Here is a 20655-nt window from a genome sequence, read left to right as displayed (position 1 = left end):
CCAGTGGAAAAGCTAGTTTATTTGAAAATTGAGAATTTAACAGTATGTGCCAAGTGTTGACACTCTATCCACTCGAGTGCCTCATCAGAGCTCTGTAATGTCCACAGTACCCAACACTTTGGGTTCTTAAATCCTCACTTGCTCTTCGCTGTCAGATTCATCTGAAGAACTGGGTGTTGGGAGTTCATCAAAAGCGGTGTGTGATCCTTCCCTTGTCTGGCCAAAGCACGTTGCTATCACATCAACTGCCAGACTAGCAGTTGCATTCACTTCCTCTTGAGAAGCTCCAAGCAGTGGATTGACTTCAACCAAGTCTACAGCTGAAAGCATCCCTGCAAGAATGATTTACAGCTTTGTTACTGTGGAAAAGGGTAAAATCTGTAGTAGGGTTTCTTTTGCAGCCTTTCAGTCATTGCAGTAAGTCTGATATTCAAGCTTGTGACCTACTCTACCCCTTAGAGCAGTAAAATTGGCCCTTGAGTGAGGGAGGAGGTTATCATTCTGAAATGCATGTTTGCGAGTTTAATTTGGTTCTTTCTTACATCATCACTACCTCACTCATTCATGCTTTTAGGATTCAGGAAAAAACAAGCTTGATGTTCTATATACACTTAGGAGAAGAATGGGTTTTAATCTTTTTTTCTCCCAGCCCAAAAATTAGGGGATATAGAATAGTCTTACCTGCTATTCACGATTCTGTTGACTGTTGTCTGGGCAGCTTTATTTCCTGGTTGCTTCCCCCCCCCGCTCCCCCCCCTTTTATTGCAAATTACGTACTATTTAAACACGATAAAACCTCCATGGCGTAAGAAGGAAAGCCCTTAATATATTGAGTCAACTGCAGCCTATTTATTAGAAGCTTGATTTGTCAGTCTCAATTCCTAGAATGGAGCTTTGAACTGTTTAAAATCATGTGCATTCATTTTTGTATTCCAGATGCCCACTTTAACATCTCGCCTCATGTATTTAGGTGACAGTATTGTACAAGATGACCAAATGATTTTTTTACATTAGTTATTAATATATTATGTGTTTTATTTCCTTTCGGTAAGGTGAAGTTGATGATGATTAAGCTGCTTCCAACACCCAGGGCACTGCCCAACCCTAGGATTACTACTTCCCTGACTGAAGGCTGAATTGACTTTGTAGGCACCCTGGCTATCACTGCATTTATCTCACTGTCTACTGACACAGGAAAAACATAACCAACATGAATGAGCTCTACAGAGTTTGTCCTGGCCTTGCTTAGTCCAGTACTGCTGATCAACTCCTACCTGTGTCGTGTATTTCCTCTGTGATGTACATGCCTTCTCTGTAAGTTAATCCACCTAGGACAGGAGTCCCAGTTGCTGGAGCCAGTGAGGGATCAAAAGCATCAATGTCAAAACTCAGGTGAATCAGTCTCTGTCTCCTGAGACAGAATAAAACAAGAAAAGGAACCTCAGAACCTTAAATGTTTTCTGTTTTTTACTGTCCAGGCCGGTTAGCAAAGTAGCATCATGCTCCATGATGTTGAAGGTCCCCCCCAGGTCCTTTCCACATCTTGTACATATTTGCAAAAGATTTGTTGTTTTGTGGTTGGTTTTTTTTAAAGTATATTTGGACTCTGAAATATCTGTTAGCTCAGACCCTTCCCCAGTACACACTGGGAAAACAGAAGTTTGCCTTCCTAGTTTCACTGAGCACGCATTCAGGTGTAATTTGGCTAGAGACAAGTACTTCAGTTCTAAGCATTTTATCTGGTATTTGTCCCATTAGTTGGAAAAATGTAGAGAAATGTCTGGTGTAATGCAGTCTTTCTCCTTCTGTACAGAAAGCCAGGGTGAAAGGCTGAAACAGCGATTCGCATGGCACCTAGAATGGAGGAAGCACTAAGCGTGAGGATTTCCTACACTATCAGGATAAATTTTCCTAGCTCATCAGGATAGCTGGGGCACTCCACACTTTTCAAGTCAATAGTTGAAGGCTGCCTCCAAACTCCACCTTGTCAGCCCAGCTGATGAAAAAGTGAGGGATAATTTCAAACCTAAAATGTTAGTTACTGACTACATGAAGTCTGGCAACTGACTATAATAAACTGGACACTGCTTGTCAATTTAAGTGGTAGACTGTGTACTTCCAACTTGGTGCAGATGCTTAGTAGGGAGAAGCAGCTGGATTAGCAACTTGGCAGAGCTGCAGCTAGGAAGGGTGAGCACACCTTTAGATACAACAGTGTGCAGCACAAATACATGGCCCTTGTTCTGCTTACAGGACTTTGTTCTATGCTGTGGAGAGTTTACCCTTTCTAACTCTGATCCTCTCCATGTGCCCCTAGATGAGCAGGATTTGCTCCCTGATCTGGTTCCTTGACTTGACTTAAGGTTTGCAAAGACTTGGGAAATGAACTTAAGTAAGGAAGTGGTTACAGTGAACCTCACAAACTGAACTGAAAGTGGCAGTTGTCATCAGGACAGCACATGTGAGCACAGTCTAGGGAGGAAGTTATCAAATGATTCTCTACCTTGTGTAGAACTACCTCATGCAGTTAGCTGTACTATCAGTTGTATTCAAGTCACTGTCAAGATGCTACAGACCTAATTTTAAAAGTATGATATATAGCCTGGGCTCTGAGTTGATTCAAACATCTTGTCAAACTGCAGCAGAATGCAGAATTCCTCAAGAAAGAGGACAAGCTACATAAAGCAGAGCCACAACTGTAGTGTAACCCATCTCGTAGCTTTTTGCCAAACACCATGAAATGGTTCTAGTTCAAGATGTGGAAACTGAGGACTAAAGTCTGTGCTAAGACCTCACTATTTACTGGACACAGTCACAGTTCTGTTAGGCCACCTTACATCAGGAGTAAGGCCTTACTTTCAGGAAAGTCGATATTCAACAACGGATGATAACAGTAGTTTAAACCCAATAATAGTTTGTTACCTGGCCATAAGTTGTTCAAATGTTCTTTCCATAACTTTCTGAATTCCAAGACGATCAATATCCCTCATGGAAAAATACTGGATGTCATAGTTCTTCAAAATATAGCTGTTAAAATAATAATAATAAAATCATTACTGGCCTAAGCTTAAGCCTAGCAGCCCTTGTGAACAGTGACATGTGGAAAGAAGCTCATGATTTCATCCTGAGCAAAAATCCTTTAACTAAACTTACTATTCAGCAGGATCCACATCCCTCAAACCAATGTACACAATATCAGAAGCTGAAAGGCAGGGCTTTAGCCAGGAAAAGCCAGGAAGTTGTGGTACCTGCAAGCAAAGGTTTAGTATTAGGTTAGTTTAACAACATATAAACCAAAATTGTATTTAATGCTTCCCTCAAAATTTTGTATTTATTTATAACATCCATTCTCTGAACAGAGAAACTTCATCGCTTGAGAGGTTGGCTTCTCGATTCCCTTACATTTGTCGTACCATTTTACCTTAGATCAATGTTAATGGATGAAGATTTTAACTCTTCTACATTTTCCAGTTTAAAGAAGAATAAAAAGTCCAAAGCCACAAGTAGTAGGTAATTAGCAGCAGTGAATGTAAGGGGGAGTGGTAATAAACTAGTTACCCAGATGTAGATACCTTGTACAGTGCATGTAATGGTAATACTATGTAACTTCCAGTACATTGTACTGAAGTGGAAGAATAAAATCAAGGTGCTTCTGTATTTTTAGGAGAATCACCAAAAAGTCATGCAAACTTTGTTACAAAACCAATGTTAAAGATGGACGAAGTCAAAGTGGGAAGTTGGGGACAGGGAATGGGAAGAGCATGACAGGAAGTTGGGCCTCACATCGGGCTACATTATAACTGGTTTTTAGTGTACAGCTGAAGAGAGCAGGTCTAGTACAGTAAATGGAAGACAATGAGGTCTTCAGCTTTGGTATTTAAGTAGTCATGAGATGCAATTACAAGAATCCTTTAGTTAGTACTAGCCACTCATTTTAGGAGTGCTTTAAATTAACTCAGATTTCTCTTCTTCCTCTCCCAGCTCTGAAAATGGCTACAGCCAACACAGCTGTGAAGCATCAAGAAGGCTGTTTCCCTTTTATACTTAATTACTAATTACATTGTAGTTACAACATGCACATTTGGGTTTAAAGGCTAACACACCCATAGCTGTATGTAATTACATTGGGATTAAACAAGCATATACTATAAAAGTATTTGTTACTCTGGGACAATGGCCTGAAAGTTTTCTGCAGTCATGAATTCAGAAAAGGGATAAATGAATTGGAGACCTCTAGGAAAAATAATTGAGGTCTCAGAAATGAAAGTGTATCTGGAAAACCTATCACCATACCGTAAGGTGAGCACAGTCTTAATAATATTGTCAGTATCAATGATTTAGCTGATTTAATCCTGCCATTTTTAATTCTACCTCTTCGTCTTTAAATAAAGAGAATGGAATGCCTTAACTTCCTCTGGTAGGCTCTGTTCTGACTTTGTTGCAATAGAAAAGGAGTTACCCCTAGCAAAGCCAAACAGGCATCAGAAAAAGGTGCAGGCATTCTCTGAGTTTAGTTTGAGTGGTTCCAGGAGCCCTGACACTAATGCTTGGTTTAAGGAAGACCAGCCAAGGGATAATGTTCATCAATATTTTCCTTTAAAACAGAAAAATTAAACATTAAAAAAAAAAACCCTGAAGTGCCACCTCCCCAAGCAGTGTTCCTGTGAAGTAGCCTGAACAAACAAGTAGCAGCTGTCAGCCTGTGAAGAGACTGTGCCAGCAACACCAGGGTTTGTTCTACACTGACCTGGCCAAATACTTTATTTCATTTCATAGCCATAATTGATGTTTCCTCTGTGGGGTCATGGAATTCAACAGAGCATTGACCAAGCTCCATAGCCTTGTATACATGAGGGATTCTGAAAACAGGTGCAATAACCTAAACTGAGGGACTTGAAGCAGCCCTGGAGCATTCCTGGCAGTTGTGCTAATTTAAGTAGTTGCTGCCATGTCAGTTCCTGCTGTTACGCTGTGCCAGGACAGCTGTTTGTAGGTCATGCAGTGAACAAGGGGCTAGGACTTGGTGTGACTCAAAAACTAACCAAGCAAAGAGGCAGTGCCCCTCAGTCAGTTCACATGCAATCCCACAGGTTACAGCAGCTAAACAGCTGCTGGCATGGGGTCAAGAACAGGCTAAACAGATTGTGCCACCAAGAGAGACCTATGTTACACAACTATCTCTGTCTCATGTCCTCTTGATAGGGAATGAAGAACAAGTAGCCTGGAAATGCTGGAAGAGCAGTTAGCAAGAGAAGGGCAGTGATCAAGGAAGATAAAATGTAATCATGCAGGCTGTTTTGCTCTCCATGTCCTCAGAGGAGCTGTTGTGTAGACAATGGAGCCAAGTGCTAACTGGCCTTCCCGAGACTATTAGGTCGATGAGCAAACCCTGCGACGCAGAGAGACAGTTTGGTTGAATTACAGAAGTCCACCCAGAGCAGCATACACACGTATGTGTCATGGTGGGGAGGGCTTGCTCAAAACCCCCTTCAGAGCATGAGTGAAAGCAAGGAAGGAGATACAGAGATCACTGCAAGATCTCCATTGTTCTCTCACACTGCTATGCTACGTACCCTTTGACAAGATAGAAACTTCCTCAAGAGGCAAAAGTGCAGCTGGTTGGTTGGTCTGTTGTGTTGAGAAAAAGTTATGCTTAGCTGTGCATACAGACTAACATAGGCTTCGTGCTGGTGACAGTTTTAGGATTTAAAAATAATCCTTGCAAAGCTGTCAAGAAAGGAGAGTAAATTTTTTTGCCCCATTATCAACACATCTGCTCTGCTGAATGAGAGCAAGAGGACCAGCCACATGCCCCTGTTCTCACAGTAAGGTTCCCTCCCATGAGCCAGACAGGTAGCCAGATGACCTAGATCTAGGATTACTAGAAAGAGGAAAGTATGTAGAATCAGCAAATGACTTGACTTGTGGATAGAATTTGCAGGACAAACACAGAAGAGCTTTACCAGATGACAGCAATCTTGCTGTGCCAACAGATGCTAATGCAATGGTATCTTCAATAGCCACAAAGATGATAAGCATGCTTGGTCTTACGTGGAAGACGGATACTTCCATTAACATAGCACTCCCAAAATTTACCAGGGAGAAAAAGAAATCTAAGAGAAATAACTATGAGGGCAAAGTGCTAGGATAAAATAGAATCAGGTTTTCTGCAGCTCCAGCATCCAGTCTCAGCATGCAGTTGCTGAACCTGCTCCCACTTTCCAGCCTAAGCTTCAGTAGAAGCAGACTGTCATATCCAAGTTCCAGCTGCAAAGGCCCTGGCTATTAATGCAGCGGCTGCCACAATAATGTCCCTGTATATGTTATAGCCAAAAAGGACATGTAGGCCTTCAGTCAACCTAGTGTTTAGCATCTTGACAGTAGCAAAGTTGGCCATGCACATTCCATGTGCCCCAGTAAACAGCTCTTTTTGGTAATTTGACCTCTTTCCAAGACAAAGATATTCTCTTTACAAGCACCAGGTAAACAGGTACAGCTGTTCCAATTGGTATTTGCCAGTGGAACCAACACCAGAGCAGCCAGTTAGGCAGGATCATGCAGGAAGAGCCCCTATCAGGCCTCAAGGTTGTCAAAACATGCAAGTGCTAAACTAAGCAGAAGCAGGGTGCAAGGTATGCAGGAACCAGCTGTTACTGGAGGTGAGCTTAGCATTGCTCTCAGGCACAGCTGGGGAGAGGGTCCCTCTTTTGTTCAGTTGGTAGAATCACTGCCATTGCACACCTTCAGCACCAGCTCCACTCTTTACAAGGGAACAGCATCCCGGCCAGCTTCTATATACAGCTTGTGTGAACTGTTGCTTACTGTACAGCCCACAGAGGTGCTAACACAAAGAAAAACCTTTTTCTCATTCTTGTCTCTAGGTATGTGTGTACATATATTTGTGTCTACATATGTGTGTGTTCATTTGTGTATGTATGTATATATATGTGGATGAATACACACAAATTATACGTATTTTTTTCTTGTACAAACATAAACAAGGTCTGTATTTGCAGCAGGTAAGAAAGCACCTCATACAAGAAAAAGTAAAATGCTCTGAGGATTTCAATGTAGGCTAAGTGTGTAAGCAAGGTACTTACTTTATCTTGAAGCTCTCTCAAGAGAAATGACAGAGGTTGTCCATGGAGGCTTCCAGACTGAGTTGTAAGAGGGGTGTTGATATCAGCATGTGCATCCACCCAGATCACACCAAGGTGCGGACACTGCCGCGCATGGCCACTGACAGAACCAAGTGCCAAGCTGGAAGTATAGTAGCAAAGTCTTTAGTCACCATTCCGCCTTCAGAACAACTACAAGGACAATGGGAAGTCTCTGCAATAAGAGACTTGCAAGATTATGCAAATCAACAATGTTGTCATGTTTCAACACATCAGCCATCTGTGAAAATCAAGGGTGCATCCCATGCAAACTGCACGTCACTGTCATGATTCCAGGAGACTCCAAGTAACAATGGGACTGGACTAGTATTGACAGATGAGAAACAGCTCTTTTCTCTCTCCACTGTCACCCTTCCCATACCTTAATCTTCACCTGTTCTAGCTCCAGATGATCTCTTAGAAAATATATTGTGCTCACTCATCAATTCTGCTCTTCACCCATTTCGTATTCCAGTCATGACACCTTTCCCCACAGTTCATTCTTACATGCTCTACCTTCTTCAACCAATTCTCAGACCAAAGGTTAGTGAAAAAGACAAAAAGATTCACACGTTGTAAGATCTATTACAAAATAGTCTGTGTGCAGGCATTACAAACCCATCCTATGAGTTGACAGACATCCTGAGAGTTGAAAAGAGACACTAAATATTCAGTAATAAAGAAACAACAACAGTTCCTAAAGGGAACTGATCACACAAACTCTCCCAAACAGGAAAACATCGTTCATTTGCATATCTGCAGATCGCAGAAGTCTGGAACTAAGCACTACTGTCTTAGGAAGTCAGATTTTTGTATTTGTCTTCTATGTTTCATCCTAAAAGCCCCAGCAGTAAAATCCAAATACTGCTACCCTATGCTATTGCCAGGAAATGACCCCAAGTTGTTCTCACTATCCCCTTATTTTTTAACTACGCTCTTATACTCCCAAGTGTCAACCTGCAGCATGCACCATAGATTGTTTCTAGTTCAGCTCACCTGTGATCACCTCCTATAGTCACACAGCTGTGCCCAGCAGCTACTGCTCTGCTTACAGTATCAGCCAGCACCTGGCTGGCTAAACCCACTGACCGTGGGTATAGAATCAGGTTGTTGTACAGTTCATCATTGGGAACTTGAGTGAAATTCAGATCTCCAAAGTCATACACTTGGCATCCTGGAAACACAGCAGCAGAAAAAGAAAGTGAATTACTTCAGTGCCCAGGGAAACGTTCAAAATACGATCCCCTCAGCAAACCAGTTGGCCATGGACAAAGGAACATCTGGAAGGGAATGGATTCATTTGACGATTTGCATGTCCTTGCAAACAGCCCTGTTCCATCTTTACAGATTTAGAAAGCTTAAGACAATATTGTTTCTCAGTTTAGTGATGAGATACAACAACCATAGAAAAAGAGCTTGGGGGGTTTAAAATTATTTCTTGGCAATTTTAACATGAAAAACTACAATTTGTGTTGCCATCTTCCTTCCCAATTAGACAGATTGTATATAGCCTTAAATGAGCTCAGTTGCCCATAGATGGCCAGGACTATGCATTTTATTAACTATCTGAGTGCTAAGAGTTGGTTTCCATTTTCAAACCCCGTAAGAATCCAAGCACAGAAGTGCCAAGTTACTAATAATGGAGATTGCCTTACAGTGCTTCCAGGCACCTCCATGGAGGATGTGCTAGTGCTCTGTAAGACAACCTGTCCATTTTCTCAATGCAAGTTGTTCTAGAAGGCACTTTAATTCTGAGGCTTTGATCTCAACCCTCTTTAAGGTCCTAGCATTGCCAGCTACAACTTAATTGGCTGTCGAAGCCTGACAACATTCTGGGTTGGACTCGGCCTTTCCTAAGATGTATTTCTGTCTCTTTACCTTGAAATGGAGTCACTTCACAGAGGAGGGAACTAGGGAGCACATTTATTAACTGGCTGCATTTAAAGTTTAATTCTTTCACACATGTTATAGATTATCCTTTGAATACATTAGCTCTGCTGTCCAATATCATGCACTTTCTTAACATTTAAATACCAAAATTTCTAAGAGGCCAGAGCCTCTCAGTTTCAGATAGACCTGCTGCTGCAAGCACTGATGAGGACTGTGAACGCCCCAAGGTATTTACAGCTGCTCAAGACCACCCTGAATACCAGTCAGACCTGTCCCATTTGTTCTTCAGAATCACTAGCAGTGAATCAGAAGCAGTAAGCAGGACCGTGACATACCACTCCCTGGTTTTCAAAAGGCAACACAGGCACACAACAGCATTTTTTTTTCTCCCTTAGGCAGTACCTAATGAGCCAGCAGGATGAAGGCTCTGGAATTTTGGTCAGATTTGGATGCACTATCTGATCTCAATGTGACCACTACAATTTTTATCCTCCATTTCATTCTGCTGCTGTGCAGAATCAGAAAAGACTTGCAAGTTCTGATAGATGTTCAACAAAGGTCAAGAATCTTTTTTTAACGTGTGTCTTCCTGCAAGGCTGCTGCTCACACATGCACGCCGCTATGCACTGCAGTATTGCCAGGTTTGATGAAAATACGTATGCGTGACCAGGAAACAAGTTCTAGAAGCAAGGCTTCAAATGCATTGCATCATTTAATAGGTATCAAGAGCTCTTGGAGATGCTGTTCAAGTTAATAATACCTTTGATCTAACACCTCTGACATGTGCGGGAAGTAAATCTGCATTTGGAAGCGGTGTTCAGTGACATACCCATTGCAAGACACCACATTACACAACGTAATGGAAGAAAGGACTGCCACTTATGTTTTGTTCTCCCTTACAGGACATATATGTACATCACAGTATTTTTACCCATTAAAGGATGAAAAAGAATGAAAGGAAATTGCATCATGAAGCTCCATCTTTAGATCAGTGTAAAACTGAGAACCAACCATGACGCTTTTCGTAGTTCTTTAAGGAATCAGTTTGGATTCTTAAGGTTATGCTTAAGGCAGGTCAAACATGGCAGATTCTAGGAAGTACATTTAGAGAAGCAGCACTTGTATTCAAAAAGTTTTCTTTACAAATGGGGTCAGGGAAAGGCAAAAAGACTTGGCTCAGCTTCTGAATAAAAATGCCATTTGTGTTTTACAGTCACATCAGGTTCATGCAGCTTACAGTGTGGGTATGGTAGACATGGATGGACAGACACACACTTCTGGGGTCCAGAACTCTGGGATCTTCTCTGCATTTTGCACAAATGGCAGTCTCCTATCTCCTGCATTAAGATCCCTCTCTCTATTTTTATAGAAAAGCCTAATGTTTGTTAAACACAGTAGAGACCTTCAGTTTTTGTTACCGTCTTCAAAAGTTTATTGTTGTTCAGTTAGAGTTCATAAACCTTGAAGTAGCTTCTTTTCTCAGCCTTGTGCTTCCCTCTTATTTAGGCCCATTGTTCTACTGTACTTGTAGACAGACAGCTCAAGCTTCCCAGGGTGATATGAATGTTTTCAACCAGCTAACCAGTGGCTGAGTAAACTACAGCTTATCTCAGAAGTATGCGCTAATCCGACCTTCATGTTAATCTCTTTTTAAAACGTGTCTACAGTTGTGGAAGCTATGATTAAATGACCTTAAAGAAAAAGGAAAGCATAGGGAGCAATAGTACACACAAGAAAATTCACAGCATGCAAGTAAACTGTATCCTGAAGTGAATAAAAGTGTGTACATGCTTGTGTGCACATATTTATTAGGATAGACCAGATATCAGAGATTAAATCAACATTTATATTTGTCTCAGTGCTTACTAATAGCAAAGAAAACGAATTTGTGTTCAATTGTTAAAGTAATTATTGATATATTTGCTTGGCTTTTATTTAGCTTCTCAAATCCTAGTCTAACAGAGACCTGAATAGTTTTCACTTTCATCCGCTTGCTTGCACATAGTTTTGATTTAAAGAAATTAGAAAGCCAAATCTCTCAACTACATTATTTTGCCCAAGGTAGAACCTGCCCAATGGATAGACATGCTGTAGCACAGAGCAGTCTGGTGGATCTTTCTGTTGTTTGGCCACTAGTGAAAGATTCAGATAATCTACCACACCAAACAACACGCACTTACTTTCTTTGGTAGCTGGGGCACTTTATTTAAAGGTACTAATAGTTATAAACAAACAGCTTTTTAAATCGACATAGAAAATTAACATAAAGAATATATATGGGCCTTTTAAGAGGAGATTCAAGTTCTGAAAGCTAGAAAAATAAGTAGGCAGATAGAGAAGGCAGTTTACATTGGTTAGAAAGCACAGCATCCCCGCCATTACTCAGTGCAGCAGATCGGGTCTAGCCAGCACCCAAAGGAAACAGTACCATGCAGTACTTCCAGACTAAGCACCACAGGCATTTTGCTAACAACTAAATAATAGGAAGTTAAGTATAATCAAAAGAAGTCCTGTGCTCAACTTTCAAGCTCTAACAGAAGTTACATTCAAATAAAAAAAATAATATCTGGTTGATTGATTAGTCAATTATCAACAGCACAGAAAATTTAGAGCTACCGAGTCCATTAAATCAGATCCATCTGCAATCAGGCTCAAGAGGACATTACCTCAAGTGAGGAAAACAGGCTCGTTTCTTCTATTTCTATTACAGGAGCTTGAAAGACACTTGAAAGAGATAAAGGTGTCAATCTGAATACAAACACGTCATCTAGTTATGTAAGATGCACATATGCACAACAGTCCTCCTGTTAAGTGTGAATGATCGGGTGCAAATCTCTTCTACAGTTTAAAAGCGCAGTCCCCAGTGGTTCAAGTACCCGCTCTGACAGAGTTTTATCAGAGCTGCTTGGGGGCACATTTCAGCCAAAAAATGAAAATGAAGAAATTAGCCCAAAACCAGATTGTACAGTAGCTCTTTCCTAGGTCAACTTCTTTTGACCAGATCAGGTTAGGGTAAGGTCCCATAGGTATACAACCAGCAGACCACACAATGGAGGGCAGTCCTTTCTTCAGCCTGCACAGCCAGAACCAGAATTTTCCTATTTTTGGTAAATCAACATTTTTCATAGTCAGGAGCCTAACCTGGGGCTGGGGGGGGAGAGGTAGAAATACAAATTAAGAACCTATTTAAAACAAGTTTCCTGAATGTCTTTTCAAATAATAAGCTTTCAATGTAGGATTCAGGCTCAACTCAACAATGCTTAAACTGGGACACAAGGTGCCCTTTAGCAAGTTTATAACAATGGTCATGTTCACTTCGTACCTTCTTAAGCAAAATACAGTGTTTATTTAGTACCCACAATAGGCAGCACTTACTGTAGTAAATCATTTTCCTGCAGAGATTTAGAAAAGGTTTTCTTCTGTAAAAGAGGCTCCCTCTTAAGTCTGGGGACATTTAACTGTAAAAAACATCTGGGCAACAAGCGGCAGGGAAAGCCTCCCTCCCATCCTCCTTCACTATCATACTGCACCAGAGCCAGGAGCAGCAATCTGATAGTAGGAGATTTCAGCTTTCCAAATCCAGGCTGTTTGCTGACAGGGCCCAATGGCAGGCTGTAACAATTGCAACAGCTGTCCTAGACAGCAAAGAGGAATGGGAACAAACAAATGTGGAATACAAAATGAGAAAGATCTCATAGTACTGCCTGTTTACACTGGCTATTTGGGAACTAAAGGGGAAAAAAGAAATTAATTCTAGATTAATGGGAAGATTAAGTCTGTCCTCTTCCGGGTTTCTAAACCCTGCTGAACAGCTTTCAAAGGAATCTGGAAATCCCAGTTATTAGACCTTACCTCACGCTAGGTGTTATATAAAGCCAATCACATAAAAGCATCACTCCTACAAACTGTTTTCTCAGATTACAGCCCATTCAGTGAATCACTACACACAGAATGGCTTTTCAGGAAGCCATAAGTATTATGAACAATGCTTATAGACAAACTTAACATGTTTTTTCTTTCCTGTGAACAATATAGAGGGGTACAAGCTGTTAACATCCTTCTTTTCAGTATAAACTCACTGGTTTATGCTACGGACTTTGTAATCCCTTCTCAAAGACACTGTCAAAATGTTGCACAACAGCAAACAAATGATTCAATTCATTATGACCAGTGCATTCTGAAGCCTAATTTAAGACAGTTTTAACCCTCCAGAATTACCAAGTCTTTGTGCAAAAGCTACACAAAGTGCATATTTTTGTTCTAAATGAACATGGAATTAGGCTAGCAAGATTCCCACTACAAAAGGCAGACTTCAGGCTAGTTTAACCTCCTTGCTTGAAAGTTTATTACGCAATGTCTAAATCTCTTCAAATATCTATCTGCTGGAAGAAGTCTATTGGATACAAATATTTGATGCCTCAGAAGGTTTCTGCCAGCTCTAAAATTTTCACGGCCCAAAAGGCAAGTTCACATTTTAGTAGTTTCCACCCTGCCTTTTGGAATTTTGAAAGGTCTGGTTTAAGACAAAGTTTTTGTATCTGTACCTACTGAAGAGGCTTCAGCTCATTCAACATCAATAAGCAAACCCAATTCCAATTGCTACACCAAGTCTGTAGTCTTAAGTTGTCCCTTGCATAAAATGGAACAAATACTTTTTCTGACTCTAAATCGAGCAGCCACCCCATTTCCCTTTGATAATCATTTATAACTTTAATCTCTTATGAAATACAGTGTGCTTGACCTGAAGAGGTCTCCAAAAACGTCAGTATCAGGTGTTGGGAAACATTTGCACTATGGCTTGCATCAGAGAGGAGACAAGGGTGCAGCTATTGCAGTCTGTCACTCACCAAACCCTGCTCAAGTTCTAATTCCCTTTAAATAAGCTTAACCCAGAAACGGTTCCAGATAGCAAGAACACAAGTAGGCACTTACAGCCAGAGAAAGTCATAATTCCAAAACAGCTCTCCTCAACAAGCACCTTGCATTTTAGATTGTTACAGAAGTAGTTATTATATTATTTAACCCAGACAGGTAACACTTCAGAGGAAGAGCAGTATACATCAGAGATGACTGAAGTTCTCTCCCTCTCATCAGCTGCAAGAAACTAACACCAGGCCAGCCCACTTCAGATTCAAATGAAAGATCTCATTTTTTTACTTCAGTGCCTCATTTCCTGCTTTTCACCAGGTACTTTTACAACAGATTTCCACCTTCCATCCAAACATAATCCTCCACTATACTGTGTAAACACATACCTGCCATACATAGCTTGGTCTTATTAGTCCACAATAAGCTTCAGATGAGAATGTAATAACAGATTCTGTGCACCATAAGGCAGATCACAAGCCAGCCTTTTACCTAAATTTTCCCCTCTTGTCATCTCCCTTTGTACCTCTCCCCAGTAACTCTTCTTGTTCAACACCATTCATGGTGAAAAAACCCTAACAGAACAAAAGAGCCTCCATCTCCAATCCAGAGGCAATTTAATGGGTGCAGAAATTCAACCGAGTCATGTATTAAAACTAATTTTGTAATACAGAAATATTAAGGATTAAGGGCATCAGCATAAAGCCAAATACAACACATATACCCCTCCCCCCCCAGTCTGTTCTTTGGTCCTTGAATCCTTTATTGAAAGATTAGGAATAAATTACCAATTCAGGTTTCCTGATCTGCATCAGCATAGCTCGATATTTTAGTTTTAAACTAAACTGATATGAAGGCTAATTACAACTAAGGCACCAAATGAACTTAACCCCAAATTAAAGTTTATTTTAAAGCCAACTGCATGGCTAATACACAACCTGGCACACAAATGGGAGAGGAAAAAACAAAAAGCCTAACACCAAATTGATGACTGGCACAAAGTTTTTCACTCCAAAGCAAAACCAAGCAGATTGTGTCCTCTATCAGCACAGGAAAAGGAGGAGAATTAGAACTGATCTACTGCAAGGAATGCTCCAATGTCATGTACTTTTGCTGTCAGCATTTTCCTAGTAACATCTGAGGCTACTTGTAATCATGCAAATATCAAAGGGCACAACATTCAAAAGGATAAACCCTAACTGTTGTCAGAGCACACTCCCTTACTTCTAGCAGTTTAGCTTCCCATGTTCAATAAGAGTTAGCTGATCAGGTCTGCTGTGAAGAAGCAACCTAGAAACAGCCTCAGTGGAGGCCTCCCCTAAACAGCTCTCCTCCAAACCCTCAGCAGGGCTCATTCTGCTTGCCTGGTTATCAGCATGAGCTGCTAACTGCCTTCACTCACAGAGCAGAGCAGCACCTGCCCTTGATGCATTCTGACAACTGGCGTGATTTCAAAGGCTCTCTGCAAATGCCAGTTATGACCAGTCCATTTGATCATGCTGTGGGTTTTGTCAAACCATTGGGCTTTGAAGCTAACCAATCATGGCTAATCAACATTTGAGAGGTAAATAAGTATCTCTTTGATCTCTATCTCTGCATAAATAAAGAGGTTATTTATTCTAGTTCTGGAAATAAGCTGCAGTACTGCATAAGAATGTTTTACTGATACTATTAGACAGACATGTTTGTGCATACTTATGTCTAAGGGAAAGAAAGGAAAAAGGGGGCTGCCTTTTACCTGATACGCTTCAGGAAAAGGTAAAGAAAAAAAAAGTGGGGGGAGTGCCTAGATGAAAAAGAGGCATTCCCATGTCTGCTTTGTAGGGCAGAAGACATAGCTGCTGCTCTGACTGATTTTTTTCCTGACAATGTTCCTAGCAAATTAATAGACAGCTTTGACAGCATTCACAGCAGATATGATCAGAAAAAGCTTGTGAGCACTAGCGTTTCTCATCGTAGCAATACAGAAATTTAACTAAACAACATGCTGCTTGAAATGCCAGCAGTTATTTAAGATTTTGTTTCCCATTTCAACTTCATCAACAGCAGAAAAGGCGAGGAAAGAGGCTAAAAAGGCAGATCTCAATGTTATCTAAGTAAATTTAGACTTTATTGGATTCTAACCCAATACTGAATTACTGACAGATCTCATTCTTAACATGAACAGATCGTTGTCAAAGCATGGTCTGTAAGCGCTATCTCAATTCAAATACAGGGCAAGCAGAATGGCACGGTTTAATCAAAGCCTTCAGGGCAACTCTTTTAAACACATTTACTGGATGGGCTGATGAAAATTATTTTTGCAGTACTGCAGCTGTAACTCCTGCTAGTCCACATCTGCTGAACCCCAGCACAAGGATTTCATTGCACTTACCTTTGTGTATAGTTGAAAGATTATTTATCTTTCTCTTAAAACTCTTCACTCACAAAGATTTGGGTGGAAAAAGAGGATATGTGGAGAAGCTGCTTCATGATTTATTGTTAAGACTGAAATTAACAAGTCCAATGGCTTTAGGCAAAGCAAGAGGGCATCCCCAGTCACATGAGATTTGGCAGCTCCACTCCTCTACTAGTGGAGGTTACTCCTTTCAGGGTCACTGCACTGACCTCCTGAATCCTATTACTGAAGAACTTGTTTCTCCTACAAACAAAAGACGAGTGATAAGATGCTCATTCTCTTTGACAAGTCTAACTCTGCTTCTGTATGTAGCCTGCAGAGACATGTGGCTAACTTGTCAAACCAGTAATTCAGATCCAAACTTTCCAAACCCTAGACTGACCCAGCCACATTCAGCTCTAAATAAAGAAAATCAGGAGGAAGAAGGATAATTATACAGTTATGCTTTATATAGTTTATATTAAAGTTTTATACTTAATTTTATACTAAAGTTGTTCCATTGTTAGCAACAGCAGAGGTGCTCTAAGTCACCCCACGAGCTATGGTAATTAACACAACAGCTATCCACTACTTATAGAAAACATCAGATAATAGTCTTTCTTGCCTTCAAGTAAGAGGACAAGGCAACATGGGATTTACATTTGATAGGATTCTTTGCTTAATCTGAAGCAAACACAGGAGATCAAAAAAACTCTCATTTTAAAGAACTTCATACTTTGCCTCTTCTACAGTTGAGGTCAAGTGCATCTGTCACTTATCTTCCCACCACTTCCCACTGAAAGTCTAAGAATCTCCACATATTGCACCCATTTCTTTCTACTGCCAGAACAATGCACAGCCCTGCAAGCTTCGTACCCTTTCCTGCCCCATATCAGGGAGTCAGAGGTCTCCATTTTCTCATAGCACTTCTTCTGCAGTATGGAAGAGTCCTTTAAGGTGTTAATATTTTAATCTCCCTTATGAGAAGCAGCCAAATGACAAACATCACCAAGGTAAACAAAAAGCCCCACAGGCTTAGTCAGTTACATTTTAAATTATCCCTGCTGCACACCATCTGGTTTTGCTTTGGGAGCTGGACTCCTGCTACATTAAGTCTCCTCCTGAGTATGCCTCAAGCTACTACCAATGCATTACAGTGTTCTCTCTCTGCTTCTAACAAGTGCACAAAACTCTTCACTGGCAATACCATTTGCCTCTGAGCTCCCTCCTCATATTTCAGCCAAAGCATAAACAAGTTCATAGACAGTCATCATTTTAGGCAGCCAAGAATTTATCATACCATGTAGGTATACTCAATCTCTTTCAAGGGAGGGATCCTCCCCCAAAAAACAGAAGATAGAGCAGCAGCTCAGGATACTGCATTAGGACTATGGAAGAACAGAAATTAGGATAGGGTGAAAGAAACAATAAGATTCCCTCCTAAAAATACTAGCCAGTGAAAGCAAAATGCAAAGCAGTGCAAGAAGAAACAAAGGCCTGGTGTTCTCACTCTATCTGTTTAGCTTGAACACTATCAATGGAAGCCATTAAATCAGGCATACAAATGTATGAAAAGCCATGTGGTTGCTTAACATTCAAAGTAACATATACACATACAATTAAAATACTCATGTATCTTACTACCCAAATGCTACCTTTTACAGAAGACTGCAGAGCACCTTCAGTTTATGCAGGCTGAAGTGAATTTGAATGCCCAAGGGGTAACAGGTTCAAACTTTAACAGGGGAAGTTCAAGTTAGATATAAGGAAGTTCTTTACTGTGACACTGGAATAGGTTGCCCAAAGACATGGTAAATGCTCCATCCCTGGCTGTGTTCAAGGCCAGGTTGGACAGAGCCTTGGGTAGCATGGTTTAGTGTGAGGTGTCCCTGCCCGTGGGAGGGGGGTTGGAACTAGACAATCTTAAGGTCCTTTCCAACCCTAGCAATTCCATGATTACAGGAACACTGCCTTTTTACCCCCATCTATACTTCCTCAGATTACCCAGAATCCACCCTCGCTCTTCTACAGGGAATCATTACTCAATAGCCAACCTCACGCCTGGTTCCAAGCTTATAATGGCAAGGAAAATCATGTTTATATATCCCTCACATCCCAGCAGGGAATGTGAGTATGCAACAACAAAAAGAACCACTCACGTGCACCCCCCACAGTCACAAATGCTTCAGAAGTAGCCAATATAGGTGGAAGAACAGAAACCCTACGTCTTAGATAAATGTTCTTTCTTTCTAAAGGAGAAACCTGGTCTGCTGCAGTATTACTTACCTGGCTCCTGGAAAACAAGCAACAAGATCCCATGAAAATTATTAATTCTTTTAATGTAACAGATAACTGTCTCTATTCCCTTCAGTGTATGAGAAGAAAATGGATAGTGTTAGAAAAAACAAAGAAAGTAGCTAAAGTTTTACTACCAATCCAGTATACTGCAGGAGTCCAAGCAATGGCACTATTATCACAGTACTCCAGGCAAAGCTGCCGGCCCAGGGAAGAAAAATAAACAGCCCACACAGAAAAACAATAGTTTGTTTAAAGAGTTGTCATAATACACAAGAAATTCACTGTAGGGTTATTAGGCAATCATGTTTACACGCATCCAGTAACACTAATCACACACAGAGGAGGTAAGAGTTCTTCCTGTGGTCCACCCCTGCAATCCATCCTCATCATACAATTTTCAGTAACACTTTTTAAAGACTCTCCAAGAAAGAGTTCAGCTTTACGAGTTTCTATGTCTTATGTCCTGTTTTTGTGATAGTTTTCTGCAGGTCTCAGATTGTAGAAGATGTGAGAAGCTGAAACACAGACACGTGGATGTGCTTGAATAGCTGTAGTGTTAACAGTGAGAAGACCAGAAACTTCCCATTTACGCAGTGCTATTTGCAAGTGTTTCCACAGCAAAACTTCAGACCAGACCTCATATGCAAATCTGGGGGTTTCTCTAGAAAGTTCTGAATTTTGTCACTCGAAAGCATAAAAGTATTTTTAGGAGCGGGCTAAGTAGCTGGTAATGAATACGGAAAAATAACACACATGCGCGATGTAGAAGAGCACAGTTAAGGCTACTATTTAGCTGGGTGCACGAAGCGCACATCACGTTTCAAACGGTCTCACGTTCCTCTAGCTTTTCTTAAGCCAACACGGCAGCAGCACACACCCCATACGCGGTGGGGCGCTCCATGCGCCAACACGGACGGTTCCCAGGGAAGCGCGGCAGGCGATGCGCCGGGGCACGGCCCGCTCTTTGTTCGGGAGCCGCCGGCAGCGGCTGAGCCGCACGCGCAATTCCCGCTCCCCCGGTGCCGCAGAGCGCGGCGAGCACCGCCTCCCCCGGGCACTGGTGTCTCAGGGGCACCCGGGGTGTCGGCATTCATTGCAAGGCACCGTTTCCACCACCTCACCCCGCCCTCCCTCCAAGCTCGCGGCAAGCGGCTGAGCCAGGCTTCGCCGAATTGAGCTGTTAAAGGGATGCTTTGCCAGGGGATGGGGAGATAGGACAGACCCGCAGCCCCTCCGACACCTCATCCCACCCCCGACACAGCGCCTCACCGAGCCCAGCCAACCGCTCCACCAGCCCCGCGGCGCGGAGAGTCGCGGGACCGAGATCCACTCCCTGTCGTTTCTGCGAGACAAACAGAAAGGGGATGCGTTAGCCAGCGCTGCCTACAGCCAGGTACCCGACCCCGCCACGGGGAGCCGAGCCGAGCCGCGTGGCTGCGGCACTGTCTGCGAACGGCGCCTCCTCCCCCTGCTGCGATGCCCACCTGCCCTCTGGAAAGCGGGGCTCCCACCAACGCCACGGAGTGCGCCTGCTTGGTCAGCTGGGACCCCGCGTCCGCCGGCTTGCAGAGGAGCCGGGCGAAGCTACGGCACAAGGCCATGACGGAAAGCCGCGGAGCCGCCGACGGATCACGGGTGCCTCCGCCTCGCTCCTTTTAACGAGCCGCAGCCCCACACGCCGCGGCCCGCTGCCGGGTCCCGCCTCCCGGCCCCCACACCCCGGCGGCGCTCGGCCAATGGCAGGCCGCACGCCCGGAGGTGTGTCCCGCCCCACGCGGCGCACGCGGCTCAGCGCGCCACTGCCCGGCTCGGGGGCGGGGCGGGGGCGGGGGGGGTGTGTGTCCCGCTGCCTCCGCAACGGCCAACGGCGCCTCCGCGACAGCCACCGCCTCGCCCCGCCCCCGGCGGCCCTCCCTCCCCTCCCCTCCCCTCCCCTGCTCCGCGCCGGGTTTTTCCACTGCCAACCGCAGCCTCACCGCCCTCCCGGCGCCGGTAGGGGCCGCCGGCCCCCCAGGGACTCCTCCACGCAGGCCAGGTAAGGCGCCGGTTCTCCTTGCCCTGCCGAGA

The 20655-nt window shown here is 42.7% G+C and overlaps 1 protein-coding gene across 1 annotated transcript; it reads right to left on the bottom strand.

The window, feature by feature from the left end:
• Position 1: 1 nt before the first annotated feature.
• Positions 2-20286, bottom strand: ARG2 (arginase 2). The gene is made up of 8 exons (XM_062619246.1): positions 20073-20286; positions 19858-19930; positions 8154-8331; positions 7101-7260; positions 3154-3248; positions 2923-3027; positions 1275-1411; positions 2-332 (listed from the first exon to the last, which is right to left on the bottom strand). The coding sequence occupies exons 1-8, from the start codon at positions 20187-20189 to the stop codon at positions 127-129; spliced, it is 1071 nt and encodes a 356-aa protein (XP_062475230.1). The 5' UTR covers positions 20190-20286; the 3' UTR covers positions 2-126.
• Positions 20287-20655: the final 369 nt, after the last annotated feature.

This window comes from Pezoporus occidentalis, unplaced genomic scaffold (assembly GCF_034315485.1).
Source record: "Pezoporus occidentalis ecotype Australia unplaced genomic scaffold, CSIRO_AGI_Poc_V1 ctg21, whole genome shotgun sequence".
Taxonomy (NCBI): domain Eukaryota; kingdom Metazoa; phylum Chordata; class Aves; order Psittaciformes; family Psittacidae; genus Pezoporus; species Pezoporus occidentalis.
This window is presented reverse-complemented; position numbering and strand designations above follow the sequence as displayed.